The sequence below is a fragment of the Mesoplodon densirostris genome, chromosome 4 (genome assembly GCF_025265405.1).
Source record: "Mesoplodon densirostris isolate mMesDen1 chromosome 4, mMesDen1 primary haplotype, whole genome shotgun sequence".
Classification (NCBI taxonomy): domain Eukaryota; kingdom Metazoa; phylum Chordata; class Mammalia; order Artiodactyla; family Ziphiidae; genus Mesoplodon; species Mesoplodon densirostris.
In genome coordinates, this window is record NC_082664.1 from 116979312 (window position 1) to 117000573 (window position 21262).

Consider the following 21262-nt stretch of genomic DNA (forward strand, 5'->3'; position numbering starts at 1 on the left):
TGTGGTGATATGTTGTTCTGATTGAAGTAATAGGAAGAAAATCCAGCCTCACACAGATACTTGATTGGAAAAAGGAATATTGTAACAGCTATTTTAGATAGTTGTAGATATTCTTTTTGGATACTCTACCCAAACTTGTTTTTTTCTTGAACTTTGAATGGATCTTTTACCCATGATATTATGACATCATGCATTGGTCTTTGGAAAATATTGGTTCACTGAAATCTTCTAAATGTTGATACATTCCGTTAAGTGACATGAAAGCATTATATTCATTAATATCACCATCAACCTCATCAGAATACTTTTAGGAAGCTGTCAGGCTCACAGTGGTGGATACAGGTTTTGCAAAATTCTAATTTTTGCTTGAAAGCTTGAATTTTATCATTGGCCATAAATACTGTCCTGTGTTTTCCTTGAAATGACAGGCTCTCTTCATTCTTTTTGGAGAAAACATCTATCAAAAATCCAAGTTGGGGGCCTCCCTGGTGGCGCAAGTGGTTGAGAGTCCGCCTGCCGATGCAGGGGATACGGGTTCGTGCCCCGGTCTGGGAGGATCCCATATGCCGCGGAGCGGCTGGGCCCGTGAGCCATGGCCGCTGAGCCTGCGCGTCCGGAGCCTGCGCGTCCGGAGCCTGTGCTCCGCAACGGGGGAGGCCACAACAGTGAGAGGCCCGCATACCGCAAAAAAAAAAAAAAAAATCCAAGTTGGAATAACCATTGTTTGTCAGTCATTCTTTCAAGTGAAAATTGTGTCCTGTGAAAGTGGTTAGTTCAGCTCACAACTGTCATACAAGTGCTTTTTCTCATGTGTTCTGTTGGAGTGCTCATGTGTGCTTCACATTTCATCACTTGCAATATTAAAAAGACATAAGGATTGAGATTTAGTAAAATAACTGCCTCATCACAGACATTCATAAGTGAAATACCTTTTTTTTCCTTTTAAACACCTTGAATGACTGGTGGTGAACACCATGTCTTCAAGTATAGTTTGGTGTCACTGCCTTTATCTGTGCTAAGGTACCAGCAGTTAGTTTTACCCACCATTATGTCTGCACCATTGGTACAGATGTCAATGTAAAAAAGTCGATTAACATCTTAGTATTCTTGTAGAAATAGTTTGGACCTAGGAGTCCAAGGGCCCCACTTGAGAACTGTTAACATAGTTGCTTAGACCTAGTATATATCCTGTCTTCTTTTGTACAGGATTAGGACAATATGGCATAGGTAGTAACTGATCTCAGTATTTCTTTTCTTTTTCTCTCTTTTTTTTTTTTTTTTGCAATTCTCATAATACGGTTTTGAGGGGTTTTAGTTCAGAGCAACAATTCATATATTTTCTTTTGCTTATGCAGAAGTTTAACCTACATAATGAAGCTGAGAATTTAGTACTTTTTTTTTCTTTTAAGGCTAAAGAAAATATAAATCTAAAACAATAAAAATGCTTTAGATGGTGTGTTTCCAAACTAGGCTGAAGAATTTAAAGAAAATGTAATAAGTAATTCTCTTTAAGAATAGGATTAATTTTGAAGACAGTCTGTTTACCTTTTAGCCTTAAAGAGGTTTGGGACACAGTAAGAGTTTGAGGAATGAGAATACAAAAATAAACCATTATTGAATGGATATAATGATGTCCTACTTCAATACAGTTTTTCTTTCTTTAAACAACATTTTGTAAAATGCTTTAAAAATAATCAGTTTCTGTGGCTCCAACTATATTACAATTGAGATTATAGTTCTCAAAGCAGTGCTTCTTTAAACTGTTTCTGCAAAATTGTTGTTTATGACTAGAACCTAACTGTAGCTAATACTAATAATAATGGCTTTTCCCTAATATATAATAGAAAACAGTACAAATGAACAGAGTAAATGTCTGTTAATAGGTGGAAACATGTCATGCTTAGTTCATTAACTTTTAAAATCAACACATGTAATTGTGCTTTTAAAAATATATATGTAGTAATAGCATTTCTTGGTAATAGTTTGTGTGATGGAATAAAATATTGGAATTTTATGGTGTTTGAATTAGTTACATATTGCTCTGCAACAAGTTTAGCAGCTTAAAACAAAATTACCTCACGGTTTCTATGGGTCAAGAATCTGTGCATGACTTACTTGGGTTCCCTGGCTCAGGGTCTCTGACAAGGCAGTCATGGTGTTGGCTGATGCTGCAGTCAACTCAAGGCTGGACAGGGAGAGGCGCTGCCTCCAGCTCATTCATGCAGTTGTTGGTAGGATTCATCTCCTCAGGCTGTTGGTCTGAGGACCTCAGATTCTAGCTGGCTGTTGGTCAGAGGCCTCTCTCAATCCCTTGCCAAGTGGATTTGGGCCTCTCCGTAAGGAGCTGCTTCCATCGGGGGAGCAGTTGAAAGAGCAGGGGAGGGTGAGCAAGACAGAACTTCTCTTTTTGTAACATAATTTTAGAGGTGACATCCATTACTTTTATTGTATTCTGTTTGTTAGAAGTGAGTCTTCAGGCCTAGGGGAGGGAATTACATTGTACAAGGGTGTGACTACCAGGAGGTTAAGATTATTGGGGCCATTTTAGAGGCAGCCTATTACAGTGTTCAAGAACATCATTGACCTCGATGAGCTGGAGCACACAGACAGTAGCTGTACTAGGAGAATGCCTGTCTCAGAGCCCAACTCCCGTGACTAGTGAGCACTGAATGTAGCCCTAAGACAGCTATGTTGCTGTTTGTTCTGCCTTTCTAACACCTTGCTGTATTTAAGAAGTAATCTTAACCTCATTTAAGAAATTTGTCCTTTAGAAGCTACAGTCTTCCTTGCAATCTAAGAAGGGATGGAAAATTATTAGGAAAAAGGCAAAATTAAATGGGATTGATTTTTAGGGGCCAATTTTCTATTGGAGAGAAATCTCAAAGTAGCTTCTGTAATTACACTACTCAGCAGGCAAGTAGTATAGTGAGTAGAAGATTTAAAAAATCATTTTAAACATTTGTAAGGATTTAAAAACTTGTGCCTAGATATGTATTCCTTTGCTTTATTTAAAAAAAATTCAGAGTTAGATCTCATCTAGATAAATCTTAGAAATGTAGTTTTATTATATTAAAAGGCAAAAAGTATGGTTTAACTCTGTAGACTACTTCAAGGTTGGGGTTTTTTAGTTTTTGCTTTTAATTTGTTTTTGCTTTTTGAGGGATTTATTGTGATTCCAGATTTTAAAGCCCTTAAACATTAAAGCTGGTGAATCCAGGCCATGATAGACCTTTCTTTGTAAAGAAAGGAAGCCTGGCTTCCTTGGTACTTGCATACTTTTGATGAAATATAACTTTTGCAGTGTATTCTCTTCTGTTTGTTTTAAATCATACTGCTTACTGGGTAAAGTCCTTTTTTTTTTTAAGACTAATAAATTATGTAACATGGAACAGGAAAGATTAAACTGTAAAACTTAATTTTTGTTTTAAAAAATCCATTAAAAATTTTGTTTCTCCACACATGGATTTTAATGTGTTACTTTTCTTTCCATGATATGTTTTACTTAAATTTGTGGTCATCTTGCCATTTAGTGGTGAGGTTTAATTGCATATCCAGGTTAGCTTGTCTGTAAATGTGTTTAACGTAGGTGTCTCTGTAACAGGAATCTTATCCATCTTCTTCACCAATATGGTTTGTGGACTCTGATGACCCAAATCTGACATCAGTTCTGGAACGTCTAGAAGACACTAAGAACAACAATTCGGTGAGAAAATAAGCCACACTACTTTTTGTTTCTCATGAACATATAGAATTTAAGTGTTAAGAGGTAATATGATATAGAAGCCTGTTTAATGATTATTTGATAACCTGGTTTTTAGCTCCTTTAAGATTTCTTTTTTTTTGTCCTTCATATTCTACTGTTTAATACCTGGTTTTTCATTTTTATTCCCCATAGGTATAGTCTTAATTTAGATCAGGAATTAGGTGGTCTCTTTTCCATGAATCCTAATCATTAAACTAAGCAGGCCTTTTTGGTTGGTACCACTAGCCAAGGTAGGAAGTAGAAAAAGGGAAAAGGACCAAGGTAGATGTGAGGGGGAAATAATGACAGAATGACACCAATTGCTGTTTCTGTCAAGAGTCTATAACTCTGAGGTAAAAGTCAAAGGTATATAAATAAAAAGTTATTTTCTAATATATAAAACAATCTAACTTTCCATTTTAGAAACCTGGTTTCTTTGATTATAAAACTATAAGTGACCATTGTGAGAGAACTAATAAAATTAAAAACAACAAAAAAAGGAAAATAGAAATTTTATTTTCTCCACCTGATAAACCATTGTTGACATGATGGCTATTTTTTATCGGTATTTTTTTCCCTTGCTAGTAAAATACACATACTCTTATACATATGTTTAACTTTTTTAAAGTTAACATTATCATTACATTTTTCCATGATGTCACAAAGTCCTTACAGAAAAATACCAATTATTATTTGCAGCTGACATGATTGTTTACCTTAAAAAAAATCCAAAGGAGTCAGCTGAAAAAGCAATTTTTAAGATGACTGGTTAAAAGTTCTATTATATAAAAATCAAGTTTTCCCAAATATCAGCTATAATCAGAAAATATGGTGGACAAGTATTTTATTGACAACTCTAATTAAATTAAAAAATTAAATACCTAGGAATAAGGTTAGGTGTGCAGGTTTTGTATCAAGAAAACTACAAAAATTTGCTGAGTAAAATGAAAGACTTGACTCCTGTGTTCCTAGATGGGCAGACTCCTTATAATAAATATGTCAGTTATCTGTATAGCTTCATGTTAGTTTATAAATTGAATGCAATTCCAGTAAAAATCCCAACAGATTTATTTTTGGGACTTGACAAGTGACTCTAAAGTTTTTGAAGAGTAAGTAATCAAAAACAATAATGGAGTTGAAAAAAAATGAGGAGAGACTTGTCTGACCAGATATTGAATAAAATAAAATATTGAGTACTGGCACTGAGCTGGACAAGTAAAGGCAGTTAGAAGTTTAGAAACAGAGTCATGCAATTGAGAATTTAGAATGAGTTAAATTGAACCAAAATACTCAATAAGGAAAGGATAGATTATTCTATTAATAGTAAAGGGGAGAACTAACCATTTGGGGAATTTAGAGACTTACCTCAGATTTTTGTCACCATAAGTTAGAGGTGGTTTAAGCACAGCTATTCTTAAAATTAAGAACAGAAGAACATTGGTTTATAGAGTATTATAAGAGTAATAAGAGAGCCATGAAAGAGGAAAAAATTAAAAGCTAGACAGACACATGTTCACATCTCCAGCAGGGAAGGGGCAACAGGACAGGTAAAGAGGGATAGATTTAGCTCCCTTACTGCTTAGGAGGTTGCCTCTAAAGATCTAAAGGTGTAAGTTTTGTAATAGTAGAAATGAGTGGGTTTATTTTTTGATGTCTAAAGTATCCATCAAAAAAATGCTCATGAAGTAAATTGACATAGGATAAAAAATGGGATCCAATTTTATAAATAAACATTTACATAAAAGAAAAAAGCCAAAACACACGCTTCACTCTTTCTTATACTCTCTGCCAGTTATTTTATAACCTAGTTTCTTGAATAAGAATAAGCTGTATTTCCTCACCTTTAATTCATTATAATCTGGATTCTGCCATCTTTGTTGTACTAAAATTTTTACTTGTATTTGCCAAATCCAGGACTTCTTTTTTAGTCCTAAAGTTTCTGCAGCATTTTGATACCGTTGATTCTTTCCTTATTGAAACATTCCTCCATTCAACAAGCACATATTCCTTATTGTCCACGAATAAAGAGCTGGTTAAATAAAAATTACTGTATAGTTTTATGATAGAATATCATGTTGAAGTTAAGAAGAATGCAGCCAGTCTTTCCACAAGAGCACATACAGTGTTCCAAGATATACTAAAGTGAAAAAGCAGGGCATAGCATATTGTCTATAATCTGGCTCCTTTAGTATACGAAGTAAAAAAATAAATATATATATATATCTATGCTGGATTATACATACTTTTTTTTTTTCACCTGGGTGGATGCAGGAAACTGTTAGTAGTAGAACGCAGAAAAGTATTTTTTTAAAAATTGGCTTCTATGCCAGGCTTTGTGGTAAGTGGTGGGTATAAAAGACAAGTCATATCCCTGTCCTCTGGGAACTGATAATCTGATGAGGATTTCCATCAGATCACTGTCTCCTGTTTTTATCTCTTATTATTGCCTTACCTTGGTCTCCTCTGAGCTCTTACTCCTTGGTCTGCCTCTTTCTTCTCATTCTGCACTTTCTCTGAGTAATCTCTTCTACCCCCAGTACTTAAATCATGGCCTATATTCCAGTGATTCCTAAATCTGTATCTCTAGATAAAATTTATCTCCTGAGTTTGAAACACATTATCTGTCTATATATCACGTAGATCCAGGGAATCTTACTCAGATGTGCTGTGGCTGTTCAAAATGATTACATCTAAATTTAAACTCATCTACCTCTTAGTACTCCACCTCCTGCATCCTGTTTCCCCTCAAAAATTATCTCTGTGATTGTGAATGGGGCAAAATGAAATAATGAAACTTGTTACCCATGTCTGAAGCTGGGAACTATCTTTGAGTTCTTTTTTATACCAGTGTTTCCTGACTCCCACCCCCTCAACCCCAGACTATCTAGTAAATTTCTAAGACCTGTCCATCTCCCTTCTAAAAATATTCCTTAAATTCTTCCCGATGGTCTTAGTTACTTCCTTCGATCCCTCAAACACTCTTTTGGGTGGAGCGTGAAGTTGAAATTCTTGGAAGCTGTGCTGCCCTGTCTCTTACTGCTTGGTGCATCTCCACCACAGGGCTACCGTAGCTCTTCCTGTACCAGGGGTTGGAGTGTCCGGGGCTGTGTCCAGCTCACCCTGCCTCGTCTTTGTTATGTACTGAGCACAAAACAGCTTATTGGATGGATAACAAATCCACGGTGGGGCTTTGCTGCTTTTTAAGCTTGAGGATATTTTTTTGTACTAATTTACGGCTCACCTTTTTCCTCATTTTTACTTGCTCCATTGTCCACTTTGGAAAGGCTTGTTCTTTGCTTTGTTTAACCTATTCTAATTCTGTGTCTGTTTTCCTCAGTCCTTCATAAACCTGCTCCTTTCTCTTCATCTCTTTTCTTGGTTAGAGACATCCAGGAAACTGTTCCTGACCAAGTGAAGTAAGTTGCCTTACTTGCTGCCCATCATGGCTACTGATAGTGACCATTCTTCTTAAATCATAATTCTAAACTTATACATTGAAAACAGTTTTTTAAACAATGAAAAACATGTTTGTGCACATAATTTACCTTGCTTACTTAAAGTAAATATGCTTAAAAAAATCTGGATTTAAAAATGGAAACGAGTTATTCTTTGCAGTTTTCCTAGTTTTTTTGTTTGTTTGTTTGTTTAGACAAACACTTAAGAGCCTACTAAATGTCAAGTGTTTTCACAGAAGAGTTCATTTAACTTTTACCCTTATGAGAAGATTTTAATTTCCTTGTTTTATAGATGGGGAGACTCAAAACTCAGGGCATTAGATACTGTATCCAAGGTCACCTGGATTCCAAGGCTCTGTCTGCTAGACCACATTTGCCTCTACTTTCAAATGAATGACTGTGAAATATATAATTTTATAAACCATGTGCAGCAACACTGCCTCTGTTTTTTGTAGCCTCATTAATGTATTAATGTACTCTTGTAAGTTACTAAGAAAAGAAGTTAACAACTGAAAATTAGACAATGTCTGGAGCTCCCCTTCCTCTGCCATTTTGTTGATGTCATTCTGCTAGGTATCAGTTGTAGGGATTGCACTAAAGCCATAGTAACTTTCTTACACTAGCAGCCCCTAAAATATTTTTTAAAGACTGTTATTTTATCTGTAGGCTGTAATTGAGCAGTAATAAACTTTTCTCATTTACTACTGGATTAGTTACAGTAGTTATAGTGTTATTCATGTCTCTAAGGGCTCTTTAACATAATGCTTATTTACTGAAATGTGTTTTGTAGCTTCGTCAGCAGTTGAAGTGGTTGATATGTGAACTCTGCAGATTATATAACCTTCCTAAGCACCTGGATGTTGAGATGCTAGATCAACCACTACCCACGGGTCAGGTAAAGTAAAAATTCTCTAGTGTTCAAGAGCTAAAATAAATTGTCTCAAGCACAAGTAAAAGTAGGATGATTTCTCATTATTATACAACTTATTTAGAACTTAGTTTTTGTTTTCTTGTTGAATTGTTTTGTTTGTTTTAGGTACTAAAAATAACCTTTTCATTCTTGGGAGCTGCTCATATTTACTATGACAGGCAAACAGTTGCCCCCTCTCTACCACCACCTTTTTGTTGTTAATGTTCCTGGTTTCCATAACTGTTCCTTGCTTCTGCAGTTGTTTGCTTTTGTTTATTCACTTACCTTCGCCTGGAATGCCATCTCTCTATACCCATTTGTGCTTCTTAAGTCCTAACTCAAATGTTATCACCTCCAAGCAGAAGTACCCACTAGCTCACCACCACTTCTAACCTCTCTGGATTTCTGGATTTACCTATTTAGGCATAATTTATTGATTTGTACTATAATAAAGATTTAGCTCTTATACCACCCACCTCCCCTTCCTAAAACATCATTATATTTAGTCATATGAATAATCACCACTTATCATTAGGACTTTGTAGTGTAGAGTTTTATATTTCCTCTGTACAGTTTTTTGTTTTGCAATGTCTTCCTTATAATAATAATTCTTAGTTTAAAAAAGTTATGGGGCCTCCCTGGTGGCGCAAGTGGTTGAGAGTCCGCCTGCCGAAGCAGGGGATACGGGTTCGTGCCCCGGTCTGGGAGGATCCCATATGCCGCGGAGCGGCTGGGCCCGTGAGCCATGGCCGCTGAGCCTGCGCGTCCGGAGCCTGTGCTCCGCAACGGGGGAGGCCACAACAGTGAGAGGCCCGCATACCGCAAAAAAATAAAAAAATAAAAAAAATAATAATAAAAAAGTTATGTTCTGTCTCTTTTCTATGAGATCTCCCTCTCTTCTGGAGCCTTTGGTTTTTCTGTACCAGTCTTGGCAGGTTGTTTTCTGGGCTGGCTATTAAGCTGTCATATTGAAATTTTTCTTGTCTCCTCTGCTGGAGATCCATTGTTTCCAGATTTCATGTCTTCTTTCTTGGCTTACCTTTTCTCATTTTGCCTGAGTAAAATGATTTTACGCAAGTAAAATCTTAAAAAAACGTCAAGGGGTAATATATTTTCTGAGTTCTAACGTCTTAAAAAAAAAAAAATATATATATAGCCAGACCACCATGGGTTTGAATCTTGGTTTAATTACCTAATTAGCTTGGGCTAATTACCTAGCAATATGTATGTCAGTTTCCCATTTGCAAAATGGGGAAATGGTAGTAATACCTATATTTGGGGAGAGCTATAAAGATTAAATGAGTTGGTACATGTAAATCATTTAGAGCAGTTCCTGATGCATAGTAAATGCCCAATAAATGGTAACTGCCTTCACTTGACTGATAATGTGATTGAATATATAATTCTAGGTTGAGAATAATTTTCCCTGAGAATAAATGGTAACTGCTGTTGTCTTCTAGTCAATGGTATTGTTGAAGCCTGATGCCATTCTGAGTCTTAGTCATCTCTGTGCGACTTCGGGAAGCTTTTAGGACTTTGTCCTTTCCCTGCTGCTCTGAAATATCACAGTGGTGTACTGAGTTGTGGTTTGTTTGTTTGTTTTTCCATTTTTGTTGGGTACTCAGTATGGATGGACCTCCTCAAATTTGGATTCTTTTTTTTTTTTTTTTTTTGCTGTACGCGGGCCTCTCACTGCTGTGGCCTCTCCCGTTGCGGAGCACAGGCTCCGGACACACAGGCTCCGCGGCCATGGCTCGCGGGCCCAGCCGCTCCGCGGCATGTGGGATCCTCCGGGATCGGGGCACGAACCCGTGTCCCCTGCATCGGCAGGCGGACCCCCAACCACTGCGCCACCAGGGAAGCCCATGGATTCTTGAATCTTTTTTATTGGGTAAATGTTCTTGTATTTTTTTCTGTGGTAACTTTCTCCTTTCCATTCTTTATTTGTTCTTTATTTGTTCATTTCAGAATGCCTACTTATAGGATTTTAGACCTCCTCACTTGAGTCTTTGTATCTCTTATTATCACTGTATTCTGTCTCTTTGTCTTAATTTCAAATTCTGGAACATTTTTCTTATCTTTCAACTTCTGGAAATGTTATTTGAACAGCCATAACTTTAAATTTTATTTTGGTTATTTATTGCTGCTTAACCAGTTACCCTAGAACTTAATGGCTTAAAACAATTCTGTCTCGCACGACTGTGTGAGTTGGTTAGGCTTAGCTGGACAGTTTTTCTGCTGACTTCACTGTGCAGTCAGATAGTGGCTGGGACTGGTAGTTATTTGGACATGTGACTGCACTGAAATGTCCAGCATGGCTTCTTCATTCACATGTCTGGTGCCTTGCTGTTTCTTCACATGTCCCTTCTGTCCACATGACATCTCCTCATTCCAGGGTCTTTTCATGTGGCTTCTCTTTCTTTAGGAAGGTAGTCAGAATTTTTATTTTTGGCCTCTAAGAGCACAAAAGTGGAAGCTGCCAGGCTTTCTTAAGGTTTAGATCTGGAACTGGCCCAGTGTCATTTCTACTATGTTTATTGGTTAAAGCAAGTCACAGGGCCAGCCCATATGGTGGGAGGGGTCCATATAAGGGATGAATGCTGGGAGATGTCATTCATTGTGGGTCCTCTCCAAAGATGAACCATAAGTTCTTGTTCTCTGATTATTCCTTATTCATAGCATTCTGTTTTTGTTTTTATCAATGTAATATATTCACGAGTGTCTTTAAGGAGTTACTTTGATACTCTCCCTCAAGCATCTCTATTTTTCTTTAATAAGTTTAATAAGTCTTTAATAATTTTTTTTTAGTTTATCTTGGTCTTTTTTCTTTCTGAAGACTTTCCTCATATATCTGTTTATTCTCTGTTGCTTATTCATGTTTTTTCCTTCTTTTTCTTCATTCATATTTGAGAGAGGTGTACTGTAAGGCTGATTGGGAGTTCTTTGTTGCCAAGACTTGTCAACTGATTGCTTTTAGGAGGAATTTAAGCTGACTTCAACCCCCTATCCCCCACCCCCTATTTCCTGGCATAATCATAAATGATTTGGTTTCTCTGGACATGAAACCTTATAATCTCTTGCTTGAGGTAGATATGTATGCCTGAGTTTTGCTTAAGCAGAGCAGTGTGTTTTGGTGGCTGGACAGTTTGTTCTGTATATAGGCTTTCAGTTAATCTACGTTTTCAATCCTATCCATCACTCCTGCTGTCGAATGTACCTGGTGTCTGAGTCTAGAGCCTCTCCAGGGTGCTGTGGGACAAATTAGCCTCCTGATTATCCCCTATCCTATGGCTTTACTTGTTTGCTCCATTAATTACCATTCTTCCATTCACTGTCATCTTCTAGCATGAGTGAATTCTTTTTTCTGGTAGCCCCCTTTTATTTTTTGTTACCATTGTGTGTTTGTACAGTGTTTATTCTTCATCGTATGTCTTCATTGTAATTCTAGTGGAGCCTCAGGAAAGAGATGGGAGAAGAATATATTTTATGTTCAATCTGCTTCTTTAGAATATCTGCAACTTAGGTTTTTAACTTAATATATCATGGACACAGTACATATAGATCTACCTTGTTTTTCACGACTGCATATAATTCCATTCACAAGATATAACTTGTGAATTACATGAAGAAATTTCCTAATTTTGAGTCATCCTTGTATTCCCATAATAAACGTTCGGCACCTACATAGGTTGGTAGTTGGGGCTGGAACACAATAGATATGATACTTTATTTTTGGATTTTTCTACTTTAAGTGAGATTGTAATATAGTCTGTTTCCTTTTAAGCTCTTCTTGTTTCATTTTGGTATCAGGGTATAAGCAGTCTCATGACTTGGGAAGCTTTGTGTTTTTTTCCTAAGATCTAGAACAGTTTTAATTTTCAACTGGGGGCAGTTTTGCCTGCCATGGGACATTTGGAAATATCTGGCGATATTTTGGATTGTCACAGCTGGCCGGGTTGGAGGAGTGTGCTGTTGGGTTTTTGTGGGTAGACAGGATGTTACTAAACATCCTGCAATGTCAGGACAGTTTCCCACAACAAAGAATTATTTGGCCCAAAATATCAATAGTTCCAAGGTTGAGAAAGCCTGATTTAAACAAAGATCTGAACCTGATCCATTTTTCTCTTCTGTGTATTAGTCTATTTAGATTTTCCATTTCTTCTGTCAGTTTTAGTAATTTTAGGTTCTAAAAAATTGGTAACTTCATCTATACATTTGAAGCTGTTGGAAAGATGTGCAGAGTATTCACTTTTTGCATCATCTTCATCTGTGGTTATAATCCTGAAGTTTTCTTGATTACTTGTCAGAGGCTTGTCTGTTTTATTATAATGGTCTATTGAAAGAACTGGCCCTTAGTTTTATTTGTTAAATTGAATGTTTTTATTTTTCACTCCAGTCTTAATAATGTCTCCTTTTTCTTTTTTAGTTTACTGGATCAATATGATTTAAACTGCTTTTTTTTTTTTTTTTTTTTTTTTTTTTTTGCGGTATGCGGGCCTCTCACTGTTGTGGCCTCCCCTGTTGCGGAGCACAGGCTCCGGACGCGCAGGCTCAGCGGCCATGGCTCACGGGCCCAGCCGCTCCGCGGCACATGGGATCCTCCCAGACCGGGGCACGAACCCGTATCCCCTGCATCGGCAGGCGGACTCTCAACCACTTGCGCCACCAGGGAGGCCCTAAACTGCTTTTTTATCAAACATGTAAGGGTGTTTGTTTTCTTCTGAGTGCTGTTTGACTTTATTGCACAGGTTTTAAAATTTAGTATACTTATTTTCTAAATAGTTTGTGTTTCCTAAGTAGTTTGATTCCATCTCTTGTTCATACCACTCTTATATTTTACAAGAAAAAGTTTGAAATAATATGTATTGAAAGCATATAGACATAAGTTTAGTATAAAAGTTATGGTGAATACCTGACAACTATACCACCTAGCCACTACCCAGGTAAAGAAATATAACATTTCTAGCACTGCAGAATCTTCTGCAGGCTCCTTTCAGATTATCATTCCCTTGTATGCTAATCCTTTCCTTACTATTCTCTAGTCTTATCACTCATATATGCAACCCTGAGCAATATGGTTTAGTGTTGCCTGTTTTTTGAGCTTCATGTTAAGTTATACTATGTAGTCTTTCATGTTTGTCTTTGCTCACCATTGTGAGTATATTCATTTATATTGTGTGTAGCTGTAGTTCTTTTTCATTGCTGTATTTATTCCATTGTTTGAATGTACCATAACTTACTTATCCATTTGACTGTTTACTGACATTTGGGTTGATTCCAGTTTGCTATTAGGAACAGTGCTACCATGATCATTCTTGTCTGTAGTACATGGTACACCCGTGCAAGTATGTCTCTGGGCATGTATTTAAGAGTGGATTACTGGGGCATGAGGGTCCATTTCTTCTTAAATTCAAAAATTATTTAGAAAAAAAATTTTTTTAAAGATTCTCAGATGGCTTTGGGGTTTTTCGTTTTTCACTGTGGTCAGAGAATATGACCTGTAACTTTCAGCTGCATTAGCAGCAATTGCTTAGACTTAACCATTGATGTTGCTGTTGTCTTCGCTTATTGCTGTTTCTTGTATTCCATGGTTGCCCCTTTCTGAAATATATCCCTGAATAATGTCATTTTTTCTAGAAAGGATTTGTGGGGATGTGTATGAAGTGTTCCTTGAATACTGTGTCTGTTTTTATTATTCATTTAACAAGTATTTATTTGACTCTGTGTAAAGTACTCTATGTACTCTAAATGTTGAGGATCCAGTGCCGAACAAACACAGGTATGGCTCCCATCCTGATGGAACTAGATATCAAATTCTAAGTTCATAATTGAGTCTCTTCCAAGTTCTTTACACTTTTTTCTTCTGGTATTTGTTGTTACAGATGAAAAGTCTGATGCCTGTCTGCTTCTTAATTCTTTATATTTTTTCTTCCTGGAAGTCGGCATGGTTTTTTTCTTTAACTGTGAAGTATGGGGTTTTAATTTCCAACATTCCTTTGGGGCATTCAGAGCCACTTGCTATTATGAAGTCCTTCTTTAGGTTGGCAACATTTGTCTCTTTCTTTCCCTCATCTTCTGAATGAATGCTGGATGAATATTTGATCTCTGTATTCCTATTTCCATAACTCTTCTCTTATTTTAATCACCTTCTCCCCGTCCCCCACCTCCTTTTTCTCCACATTTTAGGGGAATGTCACAGTTTGGTTGTCTTCTTTAGTCGTAAGTATTTTGTTCATTTAGGTCCATTGTTCTCTCTGGCCCCTCTGAGTTTTTTTTTTCTTTGAGGGGAGATCTTTTTGATTTTCCAGAACTTTCTTGTTCTTTACATAGTAATCTTGTTAGGTTTTGTGGATGCAGTATCTTCTCAATTATGGCTAAAAATTCCAATTATTAGATTTTTAAATTCTGTTTTATTGCCTTCATTAATAATGCTTCAGGTCACTTTTTCTGCTTGTTCAACTTGGTGCCTTTCTTTCAGATTGCTAGTTTTCTTCAAATATCTGGTGATGCTTGGTTATCTACTCATTTATAGATGAGGTATACCATTGATCAGTATCAGTTGTTATGAGTGTCCTCAGCAACTGTCAGTCTTCTCTGCTATGGCCTCCCCTTTCTGGTTTTGCACACCTGTGCTCTGCCTGTGGCACGTGAATGGGGAGGTGCTGGCAGGTGGACTTTTCCAACTCCTGAGTAAAAGGGAGAGATAAATCTGTTAAGAAATTTTGCTGCTGCATTGAGTTACATTAAAAAATTGTCTTTTCTTTCTGGTTCTGACACACTAAAAGGCCAGCAAGGTTGGCGTCCTATATGAGTGTGATCCTTACCAGCTGTAGTTGGAACAAATACAGCAAGAATTTCTAGGGGAAAAAAATCCTACTACATTTTTATATATTGTGTCCTAGAGAACTGTGCTCTGGTCCAGGAAGCTTGTCTTTATGAACTCTGACAAAACTAGGTATGAAGGCCCTTCTTAAAACCTCGTCAGATTCGTTGTGAATGAGTGTTAAATTGTGTCTTATACAGAAATATTGTGGTAAATGACATGTTGTTAAAAAAAAAAAAAGAAAAATAGCTCCTTAGTGAAATGGCGATCACTTTATAACTTCTGGTTTTGTGCAGTGTCTATGTCTGTGTAACACATTTGACCTTTTAAAATGTAAGCCAGTAGAATTTATGGACAGATTCAGGCTTTTCAAAGCTAAAAAGGTAGATATTTTAAGAAACCCATCGTCTGGGGTATCTTAAGCAAAAGACGCCATTAACCTTATACACATAGCTATATGTATAAAATGTTTTCTGACTTTAAATTAGAATATGTTTAAAAATTTTTTCTGTTTTGCTTTATATTTGACTAATTGCCTTAATTTCTAAGGCATCTATTAAGTTGAATTTGTCAAAATTGTTTCTTCTTAAAAAGCTGATAAATATTATTTGTCAAATCAATGCTGAATTTAAAAGTAAATGTTTCAACTTTAATAAGCTCTTAGTGGAATTACAGTGACAGATGATTGATATTTGTCCCTAAAATCTTCTGATGTACTCATTGTGTGCTTACTTGTTCTGTGTAGTCCTGGCAAACTCTTTTCTCTTTGCAGAATGGGACAGCAGAAGAAGTGACTTCAGAAGAGGAGGAAGAGGAAGAGATGGCCGAAGTAGGTATTTTATATAAGAATAACATTTCATAACTATCTTCACTTTTGAACATTTTATTAATTTTCTAATCTCCTTTATAAACCATTGTTAATGTGGAACAATGAGGAGCACATTGAATTTGGAATTTAGTACAATTTCTAAAATCTGGCTTTACCTCTAATTCATGGTATGCTTTTTAGCAAATTTCTTATCTGATGTCCTTGGATTTGATTTCATGGAAAGTAAGAGCTCTTAACATTTAGCACTAAAATTATATTTACATTTAATAGTAATCAGTACTTAACCTGATTTGGTTTAAGAATAGAAACTACGAAGTTTCAGAAATTTTGTGTTTGAATAAAAGGAGAATTTGACCACATTTCAGCGACTATTCACTAGAAGTAATGAATACTATCTCATGTTGAAAAATCATCTAAGAATATCACAGAGGAAATTCCAAAGACACTGAGCTTAAGTCAGTTTAGTTGCCAGCCATTGATAAAATTTTAGAGGTTTTCAGTCTCTGAATCTTTGCGTTTTAATTCAAACTTCATAATGAAGATCTGTGTCTCTACATTGACCTGATAAAAGGGATTTGAGTTCCACAGTCTTGGTTTTAAAACATTTTTCTGTTTGGACCTTAGAATTAATTTAGGTTATTACCTTAAATCTAAAATACACTTCTTAGAATGCCTTAGAACTAAAGTAGTTGTTGGTTTGTTTTGTGAGTCTGGAAGTAAAATAGTTCTTAACATTGTCCAGTTAGAATGATTTTTTGGGGGGATAGTTTTTTTTTAATGTTTTCATGCAGTTTAACTTAGGAATAAACTGCAAGAAAACATTAAACTGGGACTTCCCTGGTGGCACAGTGGTTAGGAATCTGCCCTCCAATGCATGGGGACATGGGTTCAAGCCCTGGTCTGGGAAGATCTCACATGCCGCAGAGCAACTAAGCCCGTGCGCCACACATACTGAACCTGCGCTCTAGAGCCCGTGAGCCACAACTACTGAGCCCACGTGCCACAACTACTGAAGCCCGCACACCTAGAGCCCGTGCTCCGCAACAAGAGAAGCCACTACAATGAGAAGCCTGTGCACCTCAACGTAGAGTAGCCCCACTTGCCGCAACTGGAGAAAGCCCGTGCACAGCAACAAAGACCCAACGCAGCCAAAAATAAATAAAAAATAAAATAAGTAAAAAAAAAAAAAAAATTAAACCTTTACTATGGGTCCGATGTACAATAAAGTGGACATTGTACTCAAAGAGTTTATGTACCTTTCGTTTTTCCCCTCACAAGATAATATGAAGAAAGGACAGCAGCATTTAGGGAAATCTAGAAAGGTAGGATGGACTTTGGAGATATCAAATTAGGACCGGTGAAAAGATATTCTAGGCAACTAAAATAATGTGGTAAAAAGGCCCAGAACAGGCATGGTGTGTTTGGGTGCATTGGAGGCTGTCCTTTTGGGAGAAGGAGATTGCTGTATTGGAGTCTTGGAAAGCAAGTTTGGCTAGAAAAGGCAGATGGCTAAGTCTTGAATTAGAGACAAATATGTTTAGATTTGGTGTGATTGTTGATAAGGCCTTAAGCAGAGAATAGTGAACAGTGAATATTGTTTTGTAAAGATGATAATGATGAATTCTGTTCTGTGTTGATTAATACTCAAGTGGAGAAATTTTGTGGATTAGAACATGACTGAGGTTGAAGTTGGAGGAGGAGGAGGAGGAGGTACAGGCCAAGGCTATTTGTGAGAACTCTGAGGAAAACAAGTGTAGGACGGAAAATTGTAGCTGAAAGGTGCAAACCAGGGGAAGGGAGCTCCATGAAGCATGAAGTCATAGACAAGGTATGAATAAGAAAGGAATGTAATAGGAGTTGAAGAGATGGCAGTCCAAGAAAAGGACCATTGAGTCTGGATGAAAGCGGTCTAAATTATTAACCTGGTCTAGAAATCACAGTGAATTAGTCTGCTTGATAAAGTGGAGATAAAGTATAAACTACTTCTTTAGAGATTTTGATGATTGAGGTAAAGTTAGAAGTAAGATAATAGAAAAAGGTTAGGATTTATTATACAAATCTATGCAGAAGTTTTAAATATGTAAGAGCTGATGCTAAGGGAAGGGAGGGAGAAGAATGATGTAGTGATTAAAGATGTTGGCTTAGTGATATTCAAATTCTTTTTCTGACTTTTTTCCTAATTATAAAAATCAGTAGGTGCTCACTACAGAAAACTTGGAAAAGGAAAAGCACTAAATGTCTCTATTGATAATCATTAGTATTTCAGTATGTGTCCTTCTATTCTGTTTTTTTCTGTGCTTATTTTGGCATAATTAAGATTCTGTATATTCATTTTTGTATTCTGTGTTTTTCATTTCATTATTGATACAGAAGAAACCATTATGCTGTGTTGGCATTTTAATGGTCTTCCGGTATTCCATTGAATTAAGTTAACTGTTCTGGTATTTTGCACATGAAGATTTTGTTTTTGTGGTTATAAAGTTGAAATGGGCATCTTTATGCCTAAATCTGTGTTCACATTTTAGACTAGTTTCTAAACTGAATCTAATAGATTTCTAGAAGTTGAGTTATGGTTCTTGGTACCTCATGTTAAACTGTTTCAAAAGTTCCCCTTAATAGGAGATTTAAAGCGATTTAAGATGGCTCATTTGGTAGTAGTTATGGCTTTGTAAAACTATTAAATATGCTTTACTCAGATTCTAGCTTTAAAGTATAGTATATAAAAGGGGAGAACCTTTTGAATGGAATATGAAGGCTTTTTCCCCTCCTCATAGGATACATGTATTCTCTCCTCTTTGTTCTCTGAGTCAGGAATAATTTAGCTTTTGGCATAAACTTGAATAAGCTAAATTTTTAAATTCTTTTTAGGATATAGAAGACTTAGATCATTATGAGATGAAGGAAGAAGAGCCTATTAGTGGGAAAAAGTCAGAGGATGAAGGAATTGAAAAAGAAAATTTGGCAATATTAGAGAAAATTAGGAAGTCTCAAAGGCAAGACCATCTAAATGTAAGTATGTGTAAATATATAGAACCTGGACTTCTGTGGTTAAGTAATTACAGTTGACCCTTGAACAATGCTGGGGTTAGGGGTGCTGACCTTGCACCAAAATCCACATATAGCTTTACAGCCAGCCTTCCGTATCCACGGTTCCACATCCAAGGATTCAACTAACTGCAGATTGTGTAGTACATATTGAAAAAATCTACATATAAGTGGATCCATGCAGTTCAAACCTGTGTTGTTCAAGAGTCAGCTGTATAGGAATAATATAAATACAGGGCAATTCAATAAGATACCAATCAAAGCCACCCCCCTCCATCCCTGCCTTGGTTGTAGATTCAGCCATGTTTTGTTGCCCTAGTTTCCCCCGCCCCACACACAACATTTCTCATCTATTGATAGCCACTTTCTACCCCGTTCATCTGAAATCATTCACTTTCCAACTTGTTTATCCTGTTTTCTCTCCTTACCCTTCTCCTGTGGGACGTGTAAATTTAAACTCAGTCTCTCATACAAAGTATAATTCAAATTCTTTCTTCTTCATGAAGCTGCCATCTGGTTTGTCCTGCCCTGACTGAACCAAAAGTAATTTTTTCTTTTGACTTAACATCTTTTATGTGAAGCAGCATGGTGACAAACACAGCTGTGTGGCTTCATTTTCCTCAATTCTATAATGTGGACATTATGTACCATTTAGATGATTCCTGTAAATAATAAATGAGAACGATATATATAAAATGCCCAGAGTAGGGAAATATCAAACGAAAGTCCAGCTATCCATCTCAACACTTACTGTTTGCTTACTGCCTTTGTTTTAGAGCTATTTATCAAACCCATGAAATCTGAGAACCAGTTCTTTTGTCCTGAGCATAGGTTCTCAAACACAGGGAATGAATTGTTATGCAAGGAGATGACAAGTGTTGTAAACAGGTAGATTACTCTCACTTCTTCAGTCCTATTTACTATATTAATGTAATTGACAAATCTTTCTTTAGAAAGCAAAGAAATTTAGCCAAGTCCTTATCTTGATTATTTAAAAAAAAAAAAGCTTGTAGTATCTAAGTTAAAGATATTTACTATACTTTCTGTATCTTGTGATTGCTTCCAGTTTGTGTGTTGTAGTCAAAACAACTACAAATTATTGAACACTATCACGTGACAAACTAAGCGAAAGTCACACAGCCAGGAAGTAATATCTTTTGTAAACCTGATTTTGTACCCCACCTCAAAGTGTAGTGCAACTTTTGAAGGTGCAACGTTTAAAATTTTACAAGGTCAGGTTTTTTTAAATTCAGAAGACATTCTAAATGTTTTTGTCTTATGATAAATAGTTCCATTCATATTCAGTCTTAGGATAAGATACTGGTGCATTTTCATCTTCAGAGAAGTTGGAACACTGAAAAGAACTGAAACCAGTTGCATGTATGTGGACATGTTTCTCAATTTCTTAATATGTAAACTAGATTGTTAGTATAAGATTCTTATAGTCTGATTAAGGGAACTGCTTTAGTTAATGTATCACATTGAGGGTCTTCTAGTATTTTCAAAAATGCATGGAGCTACTACACATCTATTAGAATGCCCAAAATCTGGAACACTGAAAACACCAAATGCTGGTGAGGATGTGGAGCAACAGGAAACTTTTCTAATTGCTGATGGGAATGCAAAATGGCACAGCCACTTTAGAAGACTGTCTGACAGATTCTTTCAAAACTAAACATACTCTTACCATACAATGCAGCAATTGAGATCCTTGGTATTTGCCCAAATGAATTGAAAAGTTATGTCCACACAAAAACCTGCATGTAGATGTTTATAGCAGGTTTGTTCGTAATTGCCAAAACTTGGAAGCAGTGGGAAAATGGATAAATAAACTATAGTACATCCAGGCAATGGAATATTAGTCCCTGCTAAAAAAAAAAAAAAAAAAAAAAAGTAATGAGCTGTCAAGGACAGGACATAGACATGGAGGAACCTTAAATTCATATTACTAGGTGAAAGAAGCCAATCTGAAAAGGCTGCAGACTATGTTTTCAACTATGTGACATTCTGAAAAAGGCAAAACTATGGAGACAGTAAAAAGATCCGTGGTTGCCAGGGGTTTCGGGGTGGGGGGTGGGATGAATAGGCAGAGCATGGAGGACTTTTAGGTCAATGAAAATACATGTTACTATAATGGGCAGATACTTGTCATAATCCAGGCCCATAGAATGTACAGCACCAAAAGATAAAGGTACCTTAAGGTAAATTATGGACTTCAGGTGTAATGATGTGTCCAAATAGGTTGATTAGTTGTAAGAAATGTACCTCCGAAGGATGCTGATAATGAGGGAGACTATGCACTGTGAGGGGCAGCTATATGGGGGATCTCTGTACCTTCCTCTCAATTTTGCTGTGAACCTAAAACTGCCCACCCCAAATAAAATTGTAAAAAAGAAAAAAATTAATAATTTTTTTTTTAATTGATGGAATTTGAAATAGACCCTTACTAGTTCTAGGC

General features: G+C 36.4%; 1 protein-coding gene across 1 annotated transcript in view; it reads left to right on the forward strand.

Annotated features, from left to right (window-relative positions):
- Nucleotides 1-21262, forward strand: part of UBE2Q2 (ubiquitin conjugating enzyme E2 Q2) — a 69256-nt gene that overhangs the window by 8105 nt on the left and 39889 nt on the right. Inside the window, exons 2-5 of the mRNA XM_060096945.1 lie at nucleotides 3602-3703; nucleotides 7988-8092; nucleotides 15703-15759; nucleotides 18628-18768. Of these exons, the coding sequence (XP_059952928.1) occupies nucleotides 3602-3703; nucleotides 7988-8092; nucleotides 15703-15759; nucleotides 18628-18768 (405 nt within the window). The remainder of the gene's footprint in view (nucleotides 1-3601; nucleotides 3704-7987; nucleotides 8093-15702; nucleotides 15760-18627; nucleotides 18769-21262) is intronic.